The 26,773-nt window shown below is 35.2% G+C and overlaps 1 protein-coding gene across 13 annotated transcripts in view; it reads left to right on the top strand.

Moving 5' to 3' along the window:
* Nucleotides 1-26,773, top strand: part of R3HCC1L (R3H domain and coiled-coil containing 1 like) — a 79,418-nt gene that overhangs the window by 37,686 nt on the left and 14,959 nt on the right. For 11 of the 13 annotated variants that reach the window (XR_013368114.1, XM_077878073.1, XM_077878062.1 and 8 more), the window contains 2 exons: nt 10,453-12,266; nt 24,975-25,150. Coding sequence is in view for 12 of the 13 variants with exons in the window: in XM_077878073.1 (XP_077734199.1) it covers nt 10,467-12,266; nt 24,975-25,150 (1,976 nt within the window). In the remaining variant the exon portion in view is untranslated. Of the gene's footprint in view, nt 1-786; nt 932-5,990; nt 6,170-10,452; nt 12,267-24,974; nt 25,151-26,773 lie in introns of those variants that run through there. The other 2 variants (XM_077878070.1, XM_077878072.1) reach the window with 2 other exon arrangements.

Raw genomic sequence — 26,773 nt, 5'->3', positions numbered from 1 at the left:
ATCATGTTAGATATGTAACACAGACCCAAACATGGGCCACATATGTAATTTAAAATTCTCTAGTAGTCACGTTTAAAAAAACATAATTAATTTTAATGTGTTTTATTTAACCCATATTTCAAAATAGTATCCCTTCAACATATATAAATTTAAAAATGTTAATGAGACATTTTCCTTTTATTCTTATTTTATTTTTTTGGTGTACTGGGCCTTTGAAATCCAGGGGGTGTTTTTACGTGCATAGCACATCTCAGTTTAGGCTGGCCACTTTTCAAATGCTCAATAGCAACATGTGGCTAATGGTTATGTATTGGACAGTGTTGTTCTAGACCATTCTTAGACTGAAAGTAAAAGTTCTCAGCATTTGCAACATTTGAGGGTATCTTTTCAACATCAAGTAATTTATATGCTACTTGCTTTATTATACTGTCAAGTATATTAAAGAGGTCACTCTTTTCTCCAATCATCATTTTCCTATTTGGAGTCCTTTTGTCCAATAAAGATCTGTTTATCAGTTTTCATTGCCTTTGCTTTCTCCTACAGCAGTTCATGGTAATGGCCTCGTACAAAAACAATAGCATATTTTTAAATTTTAGGAATCTTGTTTTTAATTACAAAAATACTACATTTATTGTAACAAATTCACACACTACTGAGGTATGTGTATAAAAAGATAATTAATCCTTAATTCTTTTTCATCTCTCATTTTCTTTTTTTTTTTCATCTCTCATTTTCTACTCCACTGTTAACAGTTTATTTTTTTTAACTTTTAAACATTTTATTTATTTATTCATGAGAGCCACAGAGACACAGAGACATAGGCAGAGGGAGAAGCAGGCTTCCTGTGGGGAGCCTAATGAGGGACTCGATCCCAGGACCCCAGGATCGCGACCTGTGCCAAAGACAGACACTCAACAACTGAGCCACCCAGGTACCCTGTTAACAGTTTATATGATAGTCTTTCTTCCCTTAGAAAATACATTTATGAGAAATTATTTTTTTTAAGATTTTACTTATTTATTCATGAGAGACCCAGAGAGAGGCAGAGACATAGGCAGAGGGAGAAGCAGGCTCCCTATACGGAGCCTGATGTGGGACTTGATCCCAGGACTCTGGGATCATGACCTGAGCTGAGGGCAGATGCTCAACCACTGAGCCACCCAGGTGCCCTGAGAAATTCTTAAGAAAATTGCTACTTTGAAAATACCTCTTAAAGTGTTTCTTAGTAATGAAAAAAAAATTTGTTTTCTGCAATAAAAACATTTATTTTACCACATATTTAATACAATTTAGGTTTTAATTATGGCTATGCTAATTCTCCATAACAAAAAATAATATATTTTCTAGGTATGATTTTTCCACAAAAAGTGTGTGATAGTCTGATAGCATCCTTCACTTTGATTTTCTTAGTATTTATCATACAGACTAGACCTAGTGCATCAGTCTTAGGAAAACTATTGAGAGCTTTAGCAGTTTCTCAAGGGATTTTTCTTAATCCCTTGACATTTTCTTTCTTGTTTCCTATTCTGTCATCATCCTTGTTACATTTTTCCCTCCTTCAGTTGTTACTGGTTTGATTCAGTCAGATATTCATTCCCCAAGGGTTTTGCTGTGAGATGAACACTTCTTTCAACATTATCTTCATAGACTTCAGGAAATCCGTTCTTTTCAAAATTTGTATTTTTACTTTGCAACTGAGTTACATTGTGTTTACTTTGAATTATTAGATGTTTACAATATTAGACTGTTAGTAAGAGAATGATAGGCAAAACCAGGATACATAGTTACAGTAGATATTTGTGTTAGGTAGAAATGGATTTTATAAGTGATCAAGGCACATTTTGAATATTGTATCAAAAGGGCTTTTGATTCTCTCTGCAAACTTATAATTAAGAAACTCAACTACTTATTTAAGTAATAGCTAACTTTTATTGAGACTTTACCATGACTGGCAAATTTGTATACATATTTTATTTAATTTGTTCAGTGTGCCTATGAAATAAGCCTGTTATTATCCTCATTTTATGTTTTGAGTAAGCTAAGGCTTAGAGTGGTACATTTTGCCCCAATAAACTTAAGTAATTTGTCAAAGGTAAGGGCTAATCAAGTGTGAGACTGGGATTCTAACCCAGGAAACAGCTTATGTTGACTGCTCATTCATGTAATGCACACACACACTTCTGAAAAAAAAAAAAAGATTGGATTATAATAATAAACATTAAAAAGTAAAATGGAAATGTTAAAAGTGATTAAAGATAAAAGAAGAAAACAAATATCAGAACAACATCAACACAGCTATTAAAGAAAACATAAGACCAGGGAAATCAGGGGGAGGGTGGAAGGTAATAGGACTTCTGTGACAAAACCTTAGTCATTAAAATTTAAAAATGACTGGATAGGATAAAATGCAGAATAGGCAAACCTGGAGAGAAAACTAGTGATAGGAAAGGTGGATCTGAAGGTATTGCCTTGAATGAATAGAATTGGTAAAAGCCTCAAAGCTAAAATAATCAAGAAGCATAGTGTTGTTCTAGTAGAAAAATAATAAACACACAGTAGACACTTGAACACCAAATACCTAAGAGAATATCTTGAGAAAGAGAGATTACCTACAAAGCAATGATAGATTGACAACAGATTGCTTAACAGTAACAATGAAAGTCAAAATCCTTTAAAGGATGAGAGCAGTGTAAAGATATTTTCAGACAAAACCTAAGAGTACATATGGAAAGCATTGTGAAATAAAAGTATTGTACAGTTGTTTAGGAGACATATACAAATAATAGTTAGCTTTAGATATTTAGATAAGCACTTAAGTTAAAACTAACAGACTAGAAATAAGAGCATAGAGCTTTTTGAGCAATAGAAGAAAAAAACTTGATCAGCCTGAAAGAAAACAGGAAAATAAAATTACAAAAAGTAGGATAAATGGAAAGGAAGCACAAAATAAAAAGATAGAAAATACTTCCAAATGCATCCATAATTGCAATAAATGTAAATGGACTAAATTTGACAAAAGACTGACACTGACAGAATGGGTAAAGAATACACTCTTTAGTTGTATACTTTTTGCAAGATACCTATAACACAGGTTGAAAGGAAAAGGACAAGATACCTAATGATACCAGTGAAAGTTACCATAGTTATATTACTTTTAGGCAAAAAAGACTTTGTACTCCTCCAGTTCAACAATAGAAGGGATTGCTGCATAATGGTAAAAGTAACAATTTACAAGGAAAATAGAACAATTCTAAATTTTATTTGTTAACATCAAAAATTACATAAAAATATAAGAATTGATATACTAAGTCAGATAAATCAATAAATCCACATACATAGGTATTTTACATATACATCTTCATGATTAATTAAGCTAACAGATAATAAGGCTGTGATTTGAACAGTGCTTTAATAAACATGATTTAGGGATCCCTGGGTGGCGCAGCGGTTTGGCGCCTGCCTTTGGCCCAGAGCGCAATCCTGGAGACCCGGGATCGAATCCCACATCAGGCCTCCCGGTGCATGGAGCCTGCTTCTCCCTCTGCCTATGTCTCTGCCTCTCTCTCTGTGTGACTATCATAAATAAATTAAAAAAAAAAAAACAAAAAAACATTTAATGAACACACGTGCACCACCCATGATTAACTAAACAGATAACAGGTAAGGGTATCATTTGAATAATACTTCAATAAACTTGATTAATGATTACACACAGGTACGGCACCCCAAAATTTGATTGGTATACATTACTTTTAGGCACAGATGAGACATTTACCAAAATTGACCATTTATTAGACCATAAAACCAAATCAACAAATTTTGAAGAATTGATCTCATTTTGACCACAGGTAATTAAGTTGGAAATCAATTTAAAAATAATATATAGGGCAGTCTGGGTGGCTCAGCGGTTTAGTGCTGCCTTTGGCCCAGGGTGTGATCCTGGAGATCCGGGATCGAGGCTCCCTGCATGGAGCCTGCCTCTCTCCCTCTGCCTGTCTCTTCCTCTTTCTCTCTGTCTCTCTCATGAATAAATAAGTAAAATCTTAAAAAAATATATAGGCTTTAGATACTTCTGAATAACTTATGCGATGAAAAAACATGGAAATAGGTATTTTCATTATCATGCTTTCCAAGAATCAAAAACCTTGTGAGATCTAAAAGGGCTTAGACACAATGAAATGCAATAGCAGTATACTCATGTTAGTGCCCAGATTGTGGTTTTTAAAATACTGTTTTCATTAAAGTGAACCAGAACTTCTTGAAAAATGTGGCTGATTCCAGCACTGGGTAGGGCATAGTAGGACATCTTGTCATGAAAAAAAGGAAAAGAAGAAACTGTCAGGGACAACTTGGGGTTCTTTCAAAAGGACCCTCAGACAGGACAGCCACTGGCCAAAGATAGGTTGAGCTTCAAGAGGAATAATTAGTGCAGTGGATTGAAACACAAAGTTAAAATCAACAAAATGTTGGTCACCTTTGGAAGATGCCATGAAACCAGTTTATTCAGAAACTGGTAAATAAATAATGAAGTATTCTGTCTTAGGCATATAAACTGTATCTCTGAGTCACAAAATAGTTGGTGAGAGAAAGTTCATTTTAAAATAATTTCAGCTAATAAATGCAAAAAGAACAACAATTAGAATGTCATCGTTTTGCAAACCCTGATGAAATAGTATGTCTTGGCAGTATTCATCAGAAGCTGCTAAAACCATTGGGTGGCAAACTCATTCTAAGCTTTATGGTGAATGGTACAGGCTGACAGTACATGAACCCACTGATCAATGAATATTAACATTACAAAAAGGAGACAATCAGACATTTTAGCTTTCCGATGTGACACAGTAGGGAGTTCAAAGCACCATTTAAGACATATTCTTGCAATAAAAAAATTAAACCCAAATCCTATCAAGCCTTTGGAACAACCACTACTTTTTAGGACTACAGAGACTATATAAGAATTTATTGAACAATACTACAAGAATGCAATCAGCAAAGTTCAGAATGTGGGAAACTCTATAGGACAAATAACCCAGTTTCTTTAACAAATGAATGGCAAGACAGGAAAACAAAAAGTTTGACAGGTACCTATAAATTAAAAGACCAGCATGTAGATCTTTTTGGATCCTGATTTTAACAAACCAAGTGTTCACATAAAAGGAGACAGTTGGCAAAATTTTGGCACTGGATATGTGATGATAGAAGGAATTATTTCCTTTTTTTTTTTTTTAAGGTGTGTATTGGTATTATGGTTTTGTTAAAAAAAATCTGAATCTTTTAAAGATAGATACTGAGGGTACTTAAGGATAAAATGAAGTGATATTTGAGAATGTGCACAGATAAAATGAGGAAACACTGGCCATGATTTGAAGCTGAGTGATGGGCATTTGAGAGTTATAAATGTTTTCTTTTTTTATATATGTTTGAAAATTTTGTAATACAAAAGTTATAATATAGCTAATTAAGTCACTAACTCAGAAGTTAAATAGGAATAGAGTGTTATCCTAAAGAAAATTGAAGGAAGAAAAATTAAAGATGGAGAAGAAATTAATGATATGAAAATGATACAGGGAAGATCCTTTTTCTGTTTATTAACATACATGAATTTTGCCTTGTGTCCTTCCCAAAGGAATTTGACATGATTTTAAAAAGGGACAGAGAAATAAATATTACCAGACATCTGGGATGGATTAATCATTGTATTTATACACCCAACTTAAATCTGTGTTTACTGGAAAAGAGGAGAAAGGGACACATTTGCTCTACCTAAAGGGATTATGTAACTTTGAGAGACATGCTTTTTTTCCCCCTTCTTTTTCATACATGCGAGATGGGGTAAGATGGTAGTTCCTTTCAACTTCGGTGTGCAAAAGTTAAAAAATGTTTTTCAGATGGGCATTTCCTTTATCTAATAACTGAAAAGTGAGATTTTAACATTGAATTTTAACCTAGGAAATCATAGCTTACTTTGATGGTTTTACTTCTGCTTTCAGAAAAAAATATTAGATTGACTGGCAAATGTGAAGGGACTTTCGGAGTTGGAAAACAATTTTGCAACCATCATAATAAAGATCGAATCAGATTAGAATCATTAGTGGATGCTAAATCTAGGGGGATATTTTGATGAGGAACAGGCTCTTGCAGTGTTACCCTATGGATTGCTTTTATCAAGGTATTGTCCAATTTCTGTACTGAATAATTACTGTGCATTTTTTCCCTTGCAACTAAAAGCATTACTAGCAGATAAATATGGGTAAAAGATGTACTGGTACTCTTTGTAGTATTTTTACTTTTGTAACTTACCTGTGTATTTAAAATTATTTCGTTTTAAGTAAAAAGGCAAGATATATGCTGTTATGATGCATTCTAATGAGCTAACAAAGTGATAGTGCTTAATTTATTCTTGAAGAATGGATAGTTAACATGCCTGTTAGGCAGTTTCTCTCAAATATCAGATGTCTCAAGTGAGCCATTGGTAAGCACTAGATCAAATCAGTTCATGGTTGAATTATCCAATGAATGCCTTAAGTGTCAGTATTCTCTATTGTTGAATGAAGAGAGATCCATATGTTTTATATACCAAACATAGACAAATGACATTAAAATTTTGTTATAAAGATGGAAAAGCTTGATTTGTTTTGTGCTAGTTCACTTACTCATGAAGATGGGGCAGAGAGGTACGCAGAGGAAGTTACTGATTATTTTCTCTCAAGGAATATTTGAAACTATAGAAGCAATTGGACAGATTCTCAGATACGATCCTTGTGTTCAGAAGTGTTGTATATAAAAAGATGATTTGACCTAAATCATAGAATTGCAAGCTCATTTGTATTTTAAAGGTGTATATTAGCAATTAATTCATAAAGGAATCAATTTTCATCTCCTTTATAAAATATAATTTTGAACAGAATTTCATATTCATGGCCATTCTAGGATGAGTTGGCTACAAAATATACCCCAAATAACTGATTCTCCCTTCCAATTAAAAAGCAAACTGGAGGGCAGCCCGGGTGGCTCAGCGGTTTAGCGCCGCCTTCAGCCCAGGGCGGGAACCTGGAGACCCGGGATCGAGTCCCGCGTCGGGCTCCCTGCATGGAGCCTGCTTCTCCCTCTGCCTGTGTCTCTGCCTCTCTCTCTCTATGTCTATCATAAATAAATAAATATTTAAAAAAAAAGCAAACTGGACCAATAAAAGCATGTGGAATGTTTTTAAAAAGTTAAAACTATGTTAAAAGAGAGAAAACATCAAGTACTATTAGTAAATAAATAAATGGATAGGAAAATTTTAATCTAAGGTACATTTAAAAAATTGTATATGAAAGGCATCCCTTCTCCCCTTGTTAAAGGCCTTCTGTGCCTACAGTTGCAAAAGAAGTTCACAAAAATACAACAAGGCTTTAAACTGAATTGGCATGATCTTGAAAGTCCACAAGATGGGGATGCTTTTCTTTTTTCGTATGTCTGTGAGTTACTATAAAAGAATTGTTCTAGCCAGTGGTGTAACGGAGCATCTCCTGGTGGCCTGAGAGCTGATTATTAAAATTTTAGAAATTATGCAAACTGATTGTTAAACATAGCCATCATTAAAAATTACACAGCTTATTATTAAATAGTATTTATAAAAAGGTAATACTTAAACTTCATCACTTCCTAATTATTTCACTATATTTTACTATAATTTATGTTCTTGAAGTTATTTATGAATATTGGACCTTTAGGTTGAAATACTGTGTCATGGAATACTACTGTGTCTTTTCCCAGCTCTGATTTCAGTGATGTTACAGTGATAGCTTGAAATTAGCTATGGTGGGAATATTTATGTTATACAGTTAGGCAAATGCCATAAATCAGGGCTTGATTTATTGTTTATTGCTTGTCTAGATGTAAGGTGATGGAGAAAATGCTAATAATGCAAACTTAAAAGTGTCATGTCTTTAGCTATTACATTGTACATAGCTCAAAAATTTGAGAATACATTTTGCAATTCAAAAATGATTATCCACTTTAGCAAAGATGTTACTCATATTGCTGACATCATTGATGTAAGCAAAAATATCAACCAGCACTCTGAATTACATGTGGAAAACCGGTTGCTAAACATTTACCAGCACATTCTGATCATGGCATAATTGAGTTCAGTGTTTTGGTAAGAAGTGGATAATATAAATTCGTTAGACTATTTTTCAGCTTTAGGAAATCATATCATGACATATATATATATAATCATTAACTAAGAAAAAAGAAAGGTTGAGTGTTAAGAGTCTTAAGCTGTGACACAAATAATTTTAAATTTGAAGCCTTTGATATATGTTTCTTGTGGAAGAGAAATAGAATCATAGAATTGCAAGCTCAAAGAGTGCTTAAAATAAATCCAGACCAATCTACAGCTAGAAATTCTTTCTTTAGTGTATCAGTCAGTCATCTAGACGTAGAGACAGAGCTCATTACCTGATAATAGTGTTGGAGAGCTCTTAGAGTTCTATAGACTGGGAAAACTCAACCATGTTTTCCTTTCATTTCTACCAATTGGTTCTGGTACTGACCTCTGGAGAAACATAGAAGAGAACATTTATCTCTTCTGTAGAACAACCAACCTTCAGGTATAAAGGTAGTTTGGATGTTTTCCATTTAGAGCTCTTTGGGCAAGAAATACACCTTTATTTAGTTCTTTCAACTCTATTTTGTGTGTATTTTCTGAGCTCTGTAATCTGAAACTGTGTTGCCTTTTTAAACATCCACATCTCTACCCTTTGGGGTTTATTGACTTTGTGGATGAAGTAAAAGCCTTTAAATTTTTGTGTGTGCAAATTATACACAAGTCAAATGTTAGGTTGTTTAAACTTTTTTTCTTAAAGTAGATGTTTGTATTTACATTTTTAGCACAGCATTCCAGATTGTAGAAATGACATTAAATCATAATTTTATCATTTTTGGAATTTCTTAATCCTACTGATTTTATGTCACTAGCAGATTTGATAAGCACTGAGTAGTTATTGTTTATATTCAAATTATTGTTTAAAATGTTGAATTTCAAAGGGCTGTAGGGACACAGATCACTTTAAAATAATCCTAAATTCACTATTACCTATTATATTTTTTTCTGTGGGTGCTACTAGTTCTGTTAAATAGCTCACATTTTCCATCTTATATTCAGAAATTCATCATGATGTATATTGTCAGATGCTTTCCTGAGATCAAGATACATGATGTCTGTGGATCCCCTCCAGTGATATACACTTTAGTACTTCTGTCTTTGAAAAATAGGCATTTTTGAAAAATCCTGGCACGTCTAAATGTTAAAGTCATTTTCACCCACAATTAGAAAATCCATCATAATAATTTGTGGGTTAGATAATAATAAAAACATTAAAAGAGAAAGGGACTGAGAATTCCTAGGAACACTTGATGATCAGGGCCATGGTATATACCTGGGCTGAAAAGAAAACAGCCTGTGCCATGAGAGCCCAGGTTCTTTACTGAGAAGGTATTCTGGATCAGGTGAGAATTTAGGGATCTGGAAGTAGTTTCTCTCTTACTATCTATTTCCTTTGAAATGTATGTAGTGAAATCTTAACAATGAGTACTTCTGAGTGTGTGAAAGGGTGTTTCTTAATGTATTGCACTTCTTATTCTCTTTGCTGTGGATACCCTAATACTTCATAGTATGATTTTGAACATTAAAAGAACTCAAGTTGTCTAGCACATTTTCTTGTATTTTTCCGATAGCAAAGGTTTATTTAAACATTTGTTAAATTTTTTCCCTTTGTTAATTTCCTTTGACCAACCATGGTGGAGGATATCAAGAAATTACTAATGTGAGTTGTCTCACCACATTTCTTGGTCTCCACTCTTCTTCATTCTGCTTTATTGCTGTTTTTTATTGCTGCTGGAAGAAAATTTATAGTAGTTCACTTGATTAAATAGTAAGCATCTTATAGAAGGCAGCCCTAGATTAGTTGTCTCATTTTCTAGCCCACATTCAAGTTATTTTTTAAAACCTTATTTATGTGTATACTTATGTTGAACAAACGTGTTTTTAGGGATCCTCCTTGAATATACTTTTCAGTGTAAATTCTGAGCTCCAGTAATAGGGAGATAGTAGTATTTTATGAGTACTTAAAAGCTGGCACTCACTTTTCTAATACTTTTAATTCAGAGAAGATAAGGCTGCTTGTTAAAAAGGTAGAGAGGACTTGGGACATAGAGATAAAGAGTTTTGGGAATATGAAGAAAGAGGATATACAGATAAAATTCATGAGCTCATGAGTTACTTTGGAATTTACTTTCCTTAGTTCCTTACCTGATTGCTTTAATTATTTTATGGCAGGTTTTATTTTCTTTTAACATGAGGGTTTCTGTAGGATGGATTAGTAGGCCCTCTACTGAGTCTTTAAAAGTCTCTTAATTCAATACATTGTAATTAGTTTTTGGTAATTGAATTATTCTCTCTTGCAGATTGAGGTGATACCATGCAGCAAGCAACAGAGAGATGCAGAGTTCGAGCCAGAAGGCCTGACATGGCACTTTATGTACCTAAAGCTCGAAGGAATGTAGTGTTGCTCAAGTCAGGTGATGAGGAAAAAAGCTGTGGTTCATCTAACTCCGTGGTGAAAAAAGAAGATGGTTTCTTTCAAAAGGAGATCTTTAGAGACAAATCTGAGATTCAAAGACTAAGCATTAATCCTGATAAAAAGGAGCACAACTGTAGAGAAGGAAAGAAAATTTCAACAAAATTCAGAAAAGACACGTGCCTTCAAGAAAGAAAGAAAGATAGGATTTGTGTTAAGAGGGAAAGTATAGAATCTAAAGAAACATTATCCCAGGGACATCAGCAAAGCATCCCAGATCCTGGGATGATACCTAGTATATCTTTACAAAGACATTTTAAACCAAAAGAGGTGGAGTGTTTGGAAGTTGAAACCACAGATGTGGCAGGACCTGGGAAGTTGCTTCTGTCTCAGTCTTGTTCAGAAATAAGTGAGGCCCAAGTTCTAAACAAACCATTCCAAAATGTGGAATTATGTGATGTCAATAGACAGGAATTAAGTGGCAAAACATTTGAAGGCAGACGTTTAGAAAGCAGAATTGAAACTGATGCTAAGGTTGTGGAGATACTATCCCAGTTTCCTGGAGTTTTTAGTTCTGTGTTGAAACCTGAGAGTGTGATCGTACCTGTAAAACTCAGTTCTGATTCTGGAATTGTACAACAAAGCATGCAAACATCGTGTGGAATGTTGACTCTCAGCAGTGGAGGCATCACTGCTATTTCTGTTCCTGGAAGCCCAGATGGTATCACTGACCAAACTTCCATAGACTTTGAAGCTGAGAATGTTAGTGATGTAGCCAACAGTACAGATTTCGTCTTGAGTCAGAGAGGTGTAGATTCCATTCCTGAGGTTGTGGATCACCTCTCTTATAAAATGACTATGGGCAGCAAATTAGAGAATGTAAATGGCATTTTTGATCCAACAGTGATTAAAGAGTGTGAGGAGAATGACAGCACTGTAGATGACTTATGTATAAAGTATGAACCTTCTGATACAGCTCTCCTTGTTCATGAAACAGATACAGATAATGGGTTGAAGAGTGTAGGTGACATTACCAATAAGGCATGTAAGATGGACGTTACAGATGTCCCATCTGATCATATAACTATGGGCAGCCCTTGTGTAGTTGCAGTTAGAACAGCTGATGAGGCCTGTAGCAGCACAGATAGTTTATCAAAATATTTAGAAATGAGTGCAGATACAGCCCCTCTTCATGTAGCTAGAAGTGGGAATGACACAGGAAATTTCAGCAACCTGACTGCTTGCTCAGATATTTATGCTGAGAGTATTTCATCTAGTTTCACAGAGTCAACAGGAAAGTTGATAGAGAGCTTGTCAGATTGTGCTTCTTCTTTACCTATAAAGAAGATTGCTGGTAGTAATTGTAACACTTTTTTGGACTCTGAACTCAGTATGTTAAATGGGACAAAAGTACTTTCAGACAGTGCCTTTGGCAATGATCTAGATTGTAGTGGTGATATAACAGAGGCATTGCATGAACTAAAAACTGCTGAAGAGTTCAAAACAAAAGAGGAAGATGACTCAGAAAATGTAGAATTTGGTGTATCCTTTCCTGATATAGAATCTGTATCTATGGAAACATCCATGGAACCAAAAGCAACGGAAATGTCTCACGTGGAGGGAAGTGCTGCTACTGAGGAGAGCTGGGAGTCTTTGTTTAATGATGATGGGGACTGCTTGGATCCACGTCTTCTACAAGAGGTCTGTTTGGTAGAAGTTGCTTGATGCTTAACATAATGTATAGATTGATAGAACCTGGTATTTTGGGGGTAATTTTAACAGACATTTGTGCACACTCATACATTCACACATATTACATCCAGTATAAGGGTTCCTGCGATGAAAAAGAAAACAGTATTGTAGATTGAGAAAAGAATGCCTGGCAGATCTTTAAAAAGTAAAACATACCAAATTGAGCTGTATCTATTTTAGCCAAAGCCTGAAAGATCTTATTGAATAGATTAAATATGAATTTAATGGATTCTGGCTATCTATTGAAGAAGTACAGAGGGAACTTCTCCATGCAGAGGGATTTTCTGCATTGACAAGATGTATTTTACACAGGCCTGAGGGGATAATAACTTAGTATTCATATATATTTTGTCTTTTCTGGAGAGTTTGGAATGTTGCCGGACACTAGATGGAAGGAAATACAGAAAGGGAAGGGTAAAATAAGGGAAGGTATGATTGTTTATGTAGTTTAGTTTATGTTGAGTTATATCACCAATGGTTGTTGAGTACATATAGAAGATAGGAGTGAATAATGACATGCTGGTTAGTTAGAGTTCATAAATACAAAATGTTGGGTTTGAACGCATTTTAGAAATTATTTAATCTTTCATTTTCTTAATTTAGGTGTTCACTTTGTAGTATTTAAAATCCTTACCATAAATAAGAATCTTTGGTTTTAAATAGAACCACTTCCCTCTTCATTTCTTGTAGTGGGTTCACATAACTTTTGTCTGGAAGGGGAAAAAATAATTTCCCTTTGAAGTCTCCAATTTTTTAAATGAGGAATTTGAAGCTTAGCAGTCATATCTTTAAGAAAGGCAGAATCAGGTTTTCAGTCTAGTTCCCTCATTCCAATGTTTATGTTCTTTCTACCCGACCACATCTTTACCTATAAAATAGTTTTGTTTAGTGATTCCAGAGAGCCTATTAAATATGAAAGGACTAATACTTTTGTTTCTGAGAACTGAACCAGAAGTACAGAAAAATGATCACATGTATGTGAAGAGACATGTGAGATTGAAGGAGGGGGCAGCCCATTGCACAGACTGACTTTTCAGTACCAAGCTATTCCTTGTCATGCTTAGGTGTTTGCACGTTCACTTGTACCACAGTTAGCACTTTTTATGGTCAAGCCAGGAAACAGTGTGTCCTAAACATTCCTTAGACAGAAATATAGAACAGGAGGCATCTAGGAATGGGCATCCATGAACCCTTTGAAATTGCACGTAAAATTTTATATGTGTGTGCAGTTTTTTATAGCTTTCATCAGATTCTCAAAGATAGTGCTTCCCAAAGTATGGTCCCTAGACCAGCAGCATGAGCATCACCTGGGAACTTGTTAGAAATGCAAACTTTTTGGCTCAACAGTCTGTATATTTAGGTGTTTTGCAGGTGACTCTGATGCACATAAAGTGAGAACCATTGCTCAAAAGGTAATATGTGAGTGTGGTAACTAGAGATGGCTGTCCAATCATAACTAGAAAGAAAAACACTGTTCAGCAGAGGTTTTAGACCCAAATTAGATTAAATACTAGGAATGTGGTAAGTTAGGTGAATATAAAGAAGTTATTAAGGATCCAATCATTGGAAGAAAGTTTCAGTGTTTATATGAGTTGGCAAAGAGATTACCTGAGGGGTAGGGAGCACAGATATGCATAGGAGAAAAGAAAGAGTTTCCTACAAAAGAAAGGCATGGCACACAGAGCCTTTTATACATGGTGAGACTCAGTAAATATTTATTGAATGGATGTAGATGATAGGGCAGAGTTGGAGTATCGTGCTTTTTTAGGGTGGACTCCACGGGCTTTCAATAATACTTCATTATTGCTAGAACTTGGATTCTGTATGGTGGTAGCTTAGGGATACAGCTCCTATAATCGGGGAAGAGGGTTCAAGTGTGCACTCTGTTTTTTAGGTCTTAACGCTGTAGAATAGGTGCAGAAGAATGTAGGCAACCACTCAGTGTTTTGAGGAGCATAGTAATGTAACCAAAGAGGACACTTGTGTGACCTAAAGCTGGGAATGGCTAGGAAATGAAGTATGTAATGTTTTAAGCTGAAGACAGCCAGTGCCTGGGTGTTGTGTTTGGATACCACGTACTGAGTTGGTGCTTGTCAGGGAGTGGGATCTGTAGTTTAGGGATAATGGGTGATGAGAGCAAGAAGGAAGGAAATGGATTGAGAAATGCAGGTAGCAGATCAGCTCCAAACTATGATCTCCTGTGCTTTGAGTTTTAGGAGATATAATAATAATGTTATTAAAAGATGTCACAAATCCAGTAACATTAATAGCCCTCTGGTGACTATTATTCTTAATTTATTATTTATATTGTTCCAAACATACTTTATTAAAGGCTAAACCAGAACGTCTGCCTATCTTTGAAAACTTGCCAGCCAATGATTTTTGGCTTTTTTCCCAGTGGGCCTGTTTCTTTGTTGACAATGGCTACACATTAAGGTATGTCTAATACTTCTAATAGGCAGGGAGGTATGCTATAGAGGAGGGTGTGACGGCCATTGGCATGTGAAGCAATTTTCCTGCAACATTTGAACTTCTACAACTACCTGAGTGGATATAGATCCTAGATAGGACATTACTGATCTCCTGGAACTGCAGTTCTTGAATCTCTAAAGATCACACTTAATCTTCTAAAGCCATCGTTTGGGATGCCCAGACATTTAAGTTGGTAACTGATAAAGAAAAAGATGTTGGCATGACTTCTAACCCTCTGAGATCTTGGTACAAAACTTCCATTGTCCCTGCTGCCTCCTGTAGTGATCTGCAAATCTATTTTGATTGGTAGTAGAGCTAGTAAGATAGAGCAGCATAACTTTGTTTTGATAGACTGTGGCATCTGGTCCCTTTACTGGCCACTTCTGGCTTTAATTTGACACTGGTCATTTCTGGCCTTGATTTAGGTAGGAGTCTGGTTTTGTTACAGAAGACTACTAGCAATGTTTATAACCATGGAAAAGAGAAGAATAAAGAAATGCCACCCATCCCCAACTATCTCCCTTTATGTGTACTGACTCAACGTCCTATAGACTTCTGTAAAAATGCTCTCTGTTTTTAAGTAGGAAACCCAAAAGTGAAAGGAAAAATTCATAATCCAACCACTAAAAGCAAATTATATGAAGTACTATGAAGGGAGGAAAGTCCATAAGCCATCTTCTAGGGACTTCGTTAAAGTTGATACCTTGTCGTTTTGCATTTAAATGGAAAGGTGTGTACTTAGAGTTTTGATAAACTGTAAATTGTAAATAACTGGATATATATGATTATTAACACTACCATTTTATTTTTTATTTATTTTTATTTATTTATTTTTAAAAGATTTTATTTATTTACTCATGAGAAACAGAGACAGAGAGGCAGAGAAACAGGTAGAGGGAGAAGCAGGCTCCATGCAGGGAGCCCGATGTGGGACTCGATTCCGGGTCTCCAGGATCATGCCCTGGGCCGAAGGCAGGCGCTAAGCCCCTGAGCCACCCAGGCTGCCCTAACACTACCATTTTAAAGGCACTGTGTTACATGCCAGCTTTTTTCTCAGCTTCATCTAAAGTTCCTTATATTTTATTTGGAGCGGCAAGATGTAACCATGTGATTAGATAGTCACATAACAATCTGAAGGAAAATTAATATAAAACCACTGTCTAAGAGATGTCCTAAATTTGATTGCCTGTTGGGTGATCTAGACAGTGGCTTCAACCAAGGATGAGATCCCTGACGGCTAAACTGGTTGACACTGTTGCTTGTTGCTGAGGCCTTAAGATTAAACAAGATTTGAAGCCCTACTTCAGAGATTGTTCTCTGTTCCCAATTTCTGTTTACTTTTTCTGTTTTTTAAAGTTGATAGATTTTCTTTTTTTGAGCAGTTTTAGGTTTACAAAAAAAAAAAAAATTGAGTGAAAAGTTCTGGGTTTCCATATACTCCCTCACTGTTTTATTACTATTTTGATTTTTATTTTCACAGCATCTTTTATTGTTAGTTGCAACTCATTTTAACAGATTTATATTTAATATTTTTATTAAAATTTCTGAATTAATATGTTATTGACTGCCTAAGTGAGGATTCCAGATGCCATATATTTGAATGCAATCACTTGGGACATCCAGTGAAGAATCTAATTGAATTATGTACTCTGTTGTTCAGTCTGCTAGTGGATGATGACTAGATCTCTGGTTCACACAGAAAGAGGGGACATTAAAGAGATACTGCTCACACCAATAGCATTTTAATTTCTGATGCTTTTTTATAACTAAAGAGAAGTAAACAGCTCTAGGTCTCTGTTGGTACAAGGAGGTATTCTTATCTCAAGCTTCAGAAATTCTTGGTGTGCCCTACTCTGTCCCTGGCAGTGCTTTTGCTTTAGTGAGCGCCATGAGATGTGGTATGTGGGGTATAGTTGGGGCAGATGGAGTAGGAGTAGTGATATGACTCATAATGTTTATTCCATTTAATTCATTCCCTGTTTAGTGACAATAGCAGGAAGGCAAAATGGTGGAATTGGCAAAGAAAACCCGAGTGTGCACTCTACCTCAGGAGAAAAATGAACTTAAGAGCTATACTCTTAAATTAAAAATTCATTTGTGTTAAAAGTTTAGTTAAAGATAGAAACATACCTTTAGGAGAATTAAACTCATCTACACTGATTTGAATTAACATAATCATTTGTATCAGAAATTGCATGTAGGGCACATTGGACACTCAGTGGCCGGGCTCTGGGAGGGAGTGTAAAAGAGGAAAAGGGCCCAACTATAGGCCTGACTGATGAAGTGGGTAGCCAACAGTCACAATATCTTTGAATTCAGACTGTTTTGTGTTATGAATTTGGAATATAAATTTGCAATAATGCCTAGATTTGAGACAAAGGGAATTTAAGTGCTAGTCAGCAACCTTGTACAGAAGATATTTTGTGTGAATTGACCAAAAACTGAGATTGCCAAGGAAAAGCCAAGAGGATGCCCAGGCATACTAAATACTAGGCTTAATGCATGAAAACAATGTTTCTGATCCTAGATGATGAGTTGTGCTATTGTATTGCCTGTCTGGAACAAGACTGACTCATTTCTTGAAGCCGTGGGTCTGAGTCTGCAGTTTGAAGGTCAGAAGTACAGATGTATTACCTGATGGGGACAGATAGGCAAGGACTAATACTCTCTAAAGTAATAAACAAGGAAACAAATTTTAGTTGGGAGAATTGGCATGGATAGGATTTAGGATCTTAGATAGCTAAACAGAGCATAATCAGGGACTAGAGAAATCAAGAAGTAGAATGGCAGTAAATGCTAAGTTTATCTGTTTTGCAATGTTTCTTTTGGACAGCCATTCTCAATGATTATCATAGCAGTACCTAAGTTATAGTTTGGGAGGATTTGAACCTCTAGCAAGCAATCTATTTTTGGGTACTCTGGTTTTAGATCTTTCTACTGCATCATTGACATCTCTCCAACTAGTCTTTCCAGTCACGCTGGGAAGAGGAGGAAATACAGATGTTTCCCTGCCTTCACAGTCCTTTCTTGACTATAAATTAAATCTCTTCGGTGGATCTTTTAGCATCTTGTCAAGAATGCCAACATCAGTCTGCCACGTTAACCTTTGTACTGTTTGATTAGGAACCGGGTCCGTGTTGGTTCAGGATGTTTACTTGATCATGACACATATTCATGTGTCATATATTACCATACAATAGAGAGAACTAGAGTTGTCAAATTTATACCCTGGCACTGGGGCCAGTAAATGATCATCTGAACCAATTGTTGGGGCACCAAACATGTCTCATTGTTACAGCTTTTTTCTTCCTTTTGCCCCTTTTCCTTTTCTGTTTTCTGTTTGCTCCCTCACTTTCTTCCCTTTATAAACCCCTTAAACCATCTTTCACTGATGATAAGCAGAAGTATTGAGATATTGCTTATATCTATGCTAGAGAAATCTGTAGATGACACTTTAAGGGGCATTCTACTCATTCTTGTTACAAATTTTATGAAGCCAAAGTTATCCTTTCCGGCTTTGGTTTCCTGGTAAGGTCAGTGGAGGTGTAGCCTAGATATAGTTGATAATTTTATTTGTGGGTAGGGAATTCCATTGGAGACATTATCTACTCTTATACCTACTATATAAAATGTTAGAGTTTAAAAGTCTAAATTTATCCTTCTGTTGAAAAGGACTTAGGCCCAAAATAGTGTAAAAGAGGGCTAGAAGCTATCATTTTTGCTATATAGCATATAAATATTTATGCTGTAATACTTTACTGATAGCTTTTTAGGGAACTCCTTTTGGATGTTTTTGAACTTGGGTAATGAGAAATTTGAAAAACTTGAAATAATTTTTTCTTTTTTAAAAATAAATACTGTTGGGATGCCTGGGTGGCTCAGCAGTTGAGTGTCTGCCTTTGGCTGAGGGTGTGATCCTGGGATCCTGGGATTGAGTCCTGCATCTGGCTCCCTGCAGGGAGCCTGCTTCTCCCTCTGCCTGTGTCTGCCTCTCTCTCTGTCTCATGAATAATAAATAAAATCTTTAAAAATAAATAAACACTGCTATTTCCCTGTCTACCAAATATGAGAAGTTAAATGGGTGAAACATTTTAATACAAGCTTTTGGTTTATTCACAGTAGTGTAGACCAACATGAAAAATTCTTGGCTGTTGCTCTCAACTTTCTGTGATACTAGCACACCTTAGAATTATATCCAGATAGTCCAAAAACCTTATTATTATTTTGTTGTTGTTTATAGCTTTAGCCTGTTCTCCAACCAAATCTTTTAATTTATCAAGGTTTATAGTAAATAATGACACTTTAAATTGCTTTTCTTCAACAGAAAGTGAGTTAATCAGTTATTTAGTAGCCACAAGATGTAAGTGGAAGAGAAAAATAGAAACAAAGAACTTGAGTAACCTAACTTGTGTTAATTGAGAATTGATTGCGTGGGTTATTTCTGTAATGTTAACATGTTACATCACCAGCTTGTGGTTGAGTCTTTGTTGTTCTTGTCCCTGTGACTTGATGCCCCTGTGTTTAAATTTGTTACAGACATAACTAAGTTTAATACAACTCTATTACATATTGAAATTCAAGTTCCTTTTGTAAAATCTATGCTGAACATACATTAAATGTTTGTTGGGTGGGTGGCTAGGTGATCAGAATGACGTTGAAGGAAGAGACAGGCCCAGCTGTAATATAAGGTGTTGTGTAATGAGTATTTCAAAAGTAGTGCAGATGAGGTAAATGCTGTAAAAGGGTAGAGGAAAAGTCAAATTATATATGATTTGGGGTATATAGAGAAGGAATCATAGAAGAAGTGGTATGATATTTTGAGATGTGCAAACCGATGTTAGCACTTGCAAAATGATAAGACCAAAGCAATAAGGAGGAGGAAATAAGATATGTTTAGACATAGTGAGTATTATTCTTTGGTTGGAGTGTAGCATATTTTGAGGGATAACATGAGATAAAGCTAGAAAGGTATATTAGTATACTATTGCTGATGTAGTAAATTACCACAAACTAGTGTCTTAAAGCAACACAAATTTATTATCTTACAGTTCTGGAGGTCAGAAGTCTAAAATGGGTCTCACTGGGCTAATTAATTAAAGTGTTGGCAGGGCTGTATTCCTTTCTACAGGCTCTTGGGAAGTACCTATTCTCTTGCCTTTTTCAGCTTCTAGAGGCTGCCTACATTCTTTGGCTCATGGCCCTTCCATTTTCAAAGCCAGCAATAATCAGTTGAGTCCTTCCAATATCATCAGTCTGACTCACTGTCTCTTCTCCTCTGAGTTCTTCTGTTTTTAAGGACCCTTAGGATTATAACTGGGTCCACCCAGAAAATCTAGGATAATCTTCCTAATTTAAAGTCAGCCAATTAGCAACCTTAATTCCATCTCCTACCTCAGTTCTCCTTTGTTGTGTACTGTAATCACAGATTAAGGGAATTAGTACATATCTTTGAGAAGCAGGGCCAAATTATGAGAGCTTTAAGTGTAACCACTGAAGATCTTTGACATGGTCACAACAGTGAAGTCTAATTTATGCTTTGTATGTTATCTAGAATATACGGCTAGAAAGAAATCCGTAACCTTGTATTATCTTTTTAGTTTTGCCATAGACCCTCTCTTCCTCCTTCCTTTTCTCCTTCCCTTCCTTCTTCCTTATATCCATAAATCCTTAATCAGAGAGAATACTAATGTCCTGAACATTAATACAGCACTGTTTCTTTTTTTTTTTTAACATTTTTTAAAATTTTTATTTATTTATGATAGTCACACAGAGAGAGAGAGAGAGGCAGAGACATAGGCAGAGGGAGAAGCATACAGCACTGTTTCTGATTGTGTTCACTGAAAGACCTTTTCATCATGTTATGGAAGGAATATTAGACTAGTAGTCAGGAGACCTGAGTTACGATTCAAACTCTGTCAGTAATTTGATTTGTAATCTTAAGGCTATCCTTTAGTCTCTCAGTGATGCAATCCTCCATCTTTATAATCAGGATAATAATAACAGCCATCGGATATGCTCATCTGACAGAGATATAAATATGACTTTATTCCAAAATAATGTAGCATATTTTTGTTTTTTGTCTGTAGAGAGTAAATAACTGGTAACTTCATAACTTTTTATGTTTCTTTCTGTATCTCAAAGAACCAAGGATCTAACAAAAAATAAAAAGCTCAGTGATCCATGCCTAATTGACCTACTCTGCCCACTCTTTTTTTCCACTACAAATAGGGATCAAGGCAATTAAGTCATAGCAAGGTCAGGTACTATTTTACAGACTTGTTTTCAAGACCAGACTACCAGGCTGTGAGATTCTTAAAACCCTCGCTTTGGGGAAGAGAATTTTAATTTAGTTGAATGGTTTTGTGGAAGCTAGCTATACATATAAAGGAATACTCAGATTTCCCTTATGCTTTTTAAACAAACACGACAGACCACTGTTAAAAGATTCTAAAAAGTTTATGATTCTTAAAATTATTTGTTATTTGCAAACTTTCCCTTGTTTTAATAGAGATATCAGAATGAATCAAATTCAGAACTTTTCCCTTTATTGATCTATCAAACACTTCTTAGTCATCAAAAAAGAAAAATCCATATGTAGGTCTTAAAATATGAAGGTTTCACATGGACAGTATAGCAGCTACTACTTCAGTACGTGTGACTCTTAGAGTAAATGTTTCAGTGGCCTGTAATAGAATTATGATGCAAACTACAAATAGGAACCATGTATATAATTAAAATTTTTCTAGCAACTACATTAAGAAAAGTAAAAAGAAACAGGTGAAATTAATAATATATCCAGAATATCATTTCAACATGTAATCAATATAAGAAATTAATGAGATTTTATTTTTTTCTATGAAGTTTTTGAAATCTGATGTGTATTTTATACATAAAACACATCTCAATTTAGATTAGTCACAGTTTTCAAGTACTCAGTAGCCACATGTGGCTGACAGCTACGGTGTTGGACAGTACAGGTGTGCTGCAGGTATATCTACATAATTGGTGCATGGTATTTTAGCACCTCTCCTTAAAGCTGTGTGTATTGCCTTGTCTAATCCCTCTGTGACATCGGCCCCACCCCCTCACTTCCCTTCACAGTCTTGCTCTCATCCTCACTTCATTCCATATTGTTCTCAGGCATTTCTCTCTTCACTGTCACAAACTCTCTCTTTACTCTGTCAAGGCTCCCTGTCATGTTTGGCTGAGATTCTCAGTAGGGAAAGTGCCATTAACAGTATGGCCTCCTACCTATCACTCTACCTGCACAAAAAATGTGTTACCAGAAATGTAAACTGATCTCACCAATATCAGTACCATGGGAAAATAAAATGAAGTTCTTCCTCCTCCTTGGAAAAGTTAGGAATCCCTGATAACAGTGATGTGTGATAGGAAAAACTGGTCAGGAGTATGTAATTTGCAGGCTTTATATCCATTATTTTGAAATATAGAATAAGAATTGTGTGTTTTTCTGTTATTAACACTTTGTATTTAACCAGCCCCAGAAGCCAAAACACTGAATAGTTTCCTTAGAAATGGGATAGAAGTATATAAGTTCAATTTTACTGACAAAGGTTAGAACAAAGGACCATAATCAAATGTTCCTGCCAGACCATTGTGCCTCTTTTCCTTCCTCTTTATAGTCAGTTCTTAGGATTTATAATTCCAAGGTATTGTAGTCATGCATTGTTTACCTTTCACAATGCAGTATTTAGCCCCAATTTATAAATGCACAGACATGCGGTGATTTGTTTTGGTTTTTGCAGAGTAACTCATAGAGGCAAAGCCAGAAATCCAAAAATGAAATTAAGAAAACAGTTCCATTTACAATTGCATTTAAAAACTATTTAGTAATTTCACAAAAGAAGTATGAAACTTGTACTTCAGAAACTACAAAACATTGTTGGAAGAAATTAAGACCTAAATAAATGGAAAGATATCCCATGTTCATATTTTCTTAATATTGTTGAGATACTTCTTGGGGCATCCAGGTGGCTCAGTCAGTTAGGTGTCTGCCTTCAGCTGTGGGATCGAGCCCTAAGTTGGGCTCCCTGCTCGTTTGGGGAGCCTGCTTTTCCCTGTCCCTCTGCTGCTGCCCCTGCTTGTGCTTGTGCACCTGCACTCTCTCTCTCTGTCAAATAAATAAATAAAATCTTAAAATGTTGAGATACTTCTCAAATTGATTTACATATATAACAAATTCCAGCTCCCTTCCCCCTTTTTGGGCAGAAATTGACAAGCTGATCCTTAAATTTATATGGAAATCCAAGGGACCATAATAGCCAAGATGATTTTGAAAAAGCAGGGAAAAGTAGGAAGACTCAAACTTTCTGATTTCAAAAACTGTTATAAAACTACAGTAATCAAGACAGTGTGGCACTGGCATATGGATAGACTTAGAAATGACTGCATACCTTCCTTGTCTCTGGGGCTCTGGGTTATTTTAAACTGATAGACCAGCCCTCTTTAGGCTTTTAAGAATTTAAGTTTAGCTGATTCCTCCTTGCCCACTTTTGTAGTGCCTGCTTTTTTGATCATGATCTGCCAGTGGCAAAACAGTTTCTGTGTTCTGTCTCTCTTTGGAGGGACTTGTCACTCTTGGGATTTCAGGGTTTTTCTTGTTGTCTTGCATACTCAGCCATGTGGTAAATTTGAGAAGAGTTAACGATTTTATGGATCACCTAATCTTTTTTCATTATTATGATGGAAGGAATATTCTCTTCCTGCTTTCTACATCCTAAGCAGAGTGGAAATAACATGGCACTTGGCCTGTAATAGATTCGGCACTCAGTTAAAATTTAATTAAGTGGGTTGAATTCATTGAATACTTAGGTAATATATAAGTATTATACTTAGTGTGCTGAGCACTTACAAATCATTTAATCCACACACCTATCTGTGGGTATAGGTGCTATATTTATTCTTATATTTTTTAGATGTAAACTAAAGGTTAATGGAGAAAAGGAACTAGAGGTACAACAATAAAGGAACATTTTTGTTGACTTTACCTATTATCATCTTCCCTTCCTTCTTCCTCCCAAATAAAATTCTCGAATCCATTTTTTACTTCTGCAAGAAAAGGAGATGTTATCCTTGGCATTGTAAGTTCTCATTTCCTCATTTGATGGGCAGTGAGGCAGAATATAAATGAGGGAAAATCTGGAAGAGACCTAGTTGGACTTTTGATTTAACAGGGAGAAGACATTCTCAGGTCTGAGGGCTTTGGGTGGTCAGTAGTAGGAGCTAGGTTTTTTAACAGGTGAATGACAAAATGACTGTTTTGGCTTTTCTACCTACCTTTCCATTTTCCCCCTTCCTTTCTGCTTCCAGAAATGTGAAATAGTTAATAGCCTTCAGTTTTTTCATAGGATAGTAGAATTTTAAGTATTTTTCATTACTGTTAGTTTTTTTTTTTTTTTTTTACTTATCTGCTATGTAAGAATTCCTATAGGTAGCTGTCATGCTAGAGACCTTAAACATAATTGCTTTTATCACTTATATTTGTCTTAACAAATTCCTTTGTAAACTACATGCACCAAAAAGTAGGCTAACAGAGTGTTTTCATTTTTAAAATTTGTGTTGTTTTTGTTTACTTCCAGAAAAGAAACTGAGATGAGCCTGATCAATAAGCTCAAATAAAACAAATGTTATTAATTCATCTTCAGCTATTTTCTGAAATTCATTTTCTAAGATGTACCATTTGTAACTCACCACATTAATCATTCTACATTTTCTCACATTCTAGTTGATAGATGCAAGTTAAGTTTCATGCATTGCCTATCTTTGTTGGAATTTCAACACCTTTTTAAGTATTCTACATTTTTTAAAAAAGATTTCTTTGGGAGAGAGAGAGAGCAAGCGAGCATGAGTGGGGGAGAAGGGTACAGAGGGAGAGGGAGAAGCAGATTTCCCATTGAACAGGGAGCCTGACGTGGGTCTCTATCCCAGAACCTTGGGCTTATGATCTGAGCTGAGCTACCCAGGCACCCCCTGTATTCCACATGTTAATATAAACTGAATGATAGACCCCAGGTCATTATTGTATTCACAAAAAGCATTAATACAGAGACAGCGCTAAAGGTTAAGGAATTGGAATATGGAGACAAGAATTATTTACACATGGTAGGATATTTTAGAATGCTCTGGCTTGATATAACAGTCACTTACATGCTGCTTCTTCCCTAGTTATCAGGGAATATGAAGAATAGAGAAAGTATCCAGGAACCTAGATTTGATTATTACAACCATGAAGTTCCTGATATTGACCTCAGTGATTGTGAATTTCCACATGTCATTGAAATTTATGACTTCCCCCAAGAATTTCGTACTGAAGACCTCCTGCGGGTTTTCTGCAGTTATCAGTAAGTATTTACAATTGGTTGGGCATACTTGGGAAGGTGGGATGAAGTTTTCTTAAAATGTCTTCTGAAAAATCATCTCTTGTTTGCATATTCCCTGTTGTTTACTTTAGCATCAGTTTTGTTTATTGTCTTCTCCAAATCCGTTGGAAATCTCCTGTATCAAGCCTGTCTTCTAAAGTTCTTTAAAAATGCCAAATAGTCTTTTTAGACCTCATTTTAGGCATTTAAGAAGAATATCTTCAGTGATGACTTCTGGATGTCTTCATGGTGCATTTAGTCTGTTTATAGTTGTTATAATTATTGATATATTTAGATGTATGCCTGCCATCTTTTTTTGTGTTTACTTGTTTCGTCTTTTTCTCTTCTTTCTTGCCTTCTGTTGGATTGATGAGGTATTTTTTTCTCATTCTATTTTATTTGGAACTGATATTGTGTTTCTATTCTTTGGTGGTTACTTTAGAAATTACAAACTGCATGCTTAACTTATCAATGGCTAAAGTTAATATTTTTATACTCTTTCCAAATACTATAAGGGCTTTGAACTCCATTTCCCAATCCAATTCCCTCCCTTTCCACCACCCCCAACTAATATGCTCTTGTGACTATTTTCTTTTTAAACTCCATTTTCTGTTAGTATTTTACATAGCATTCTAATTTATCTACTTCCTGTGTTTTTCATTTATACCTCTTGCATCTCATATCTTCCATCTGAAATCTTTTTCTTCCTGCATGGAATACATTCTTTTACCATTTAGTTTAGTAACAATCTGCTGTTAACAAACCCATTTGTTTTTTTGTTGTTGTTTCTTTAATGGTGTTATTTCAGCCTCATTTCTCAAAGATGTTTGCGAGGTATTGAATTCTAGGTAGGCAGTTATTTTTCTCTCAGAAATGTGCAGATTTAGTTTACTGGCTTTATGGAGTATAAGCCAGCTGTAAGTTCACAACTGTTGCTTTTGAATGTAATCTGTCTTTTCTCTTTGGTTGCTCTTAGGTTTCTCCTTTTCTTGTATTGTGTATTTTAGTATGATGTGGCTTTGCTTCTTTAAAAATTTATTCTTCTCGAGATTACTTGAGCTTCTTAAATCAGTGAGTTTTTATTTTTCATTGATTTTGGAGAATATATACATTATCTCTTTAGGTAGTGCCTTTTTGCCAGTCTTTCTCTTTTACCTTCTCTAAGATGCCAAGAAAATATGTATTAGACCTTCTCATTTAATCCTCATTTTACTTCTCTTTTTTGTTTTCCATGTTTGTCTCTTTTACATTCTGAATAGTTAGAGGGAAAGATATATTATATATATATATATATTTCCAGTTCACTAATTTTTTCTTCAGCTGTGTTTAATTTGTTGTTAAATCTGTCTGTTGAATGTTTAAATTTCATCTATGTTTTTCATTTTTCTAAGTTCTCTCTCTTTAAAATCTATATGGGCATTTTATAGTTTCTTGTTTTTTTTTCTAAAATATTTTCAAGATTTAAACAATTACTTAAGTATTAAACGTAGACATTCTGTGGTCTTTCTGGTAATCCCTTTACCTGAAGTCTTTTAGTTCTGTTTCTGCAAATTCTCACTCTTGGTACCTTGCTTTTTTAGAGGTTTACTTATTTATTTATTTATT

The sequence above is a fragment of the Canis aureus genome, chromosome 29, assembly GCF_053574225.1.
Source record: "Canis aureus isolate CA01 chromosome 29, VMU_Caureus_v.1.0, whole genome shotgun sequence".
Taxonomy (NCBI): domain Eukaryota; kingdom Metazoa; phylum Chordata; class Mammalia; order Carnivora; family Canidae; genus Canis; species Canis aureus.
This window is presented reverse-complemented; position numbering and strand designations above follow the sequence as displayed.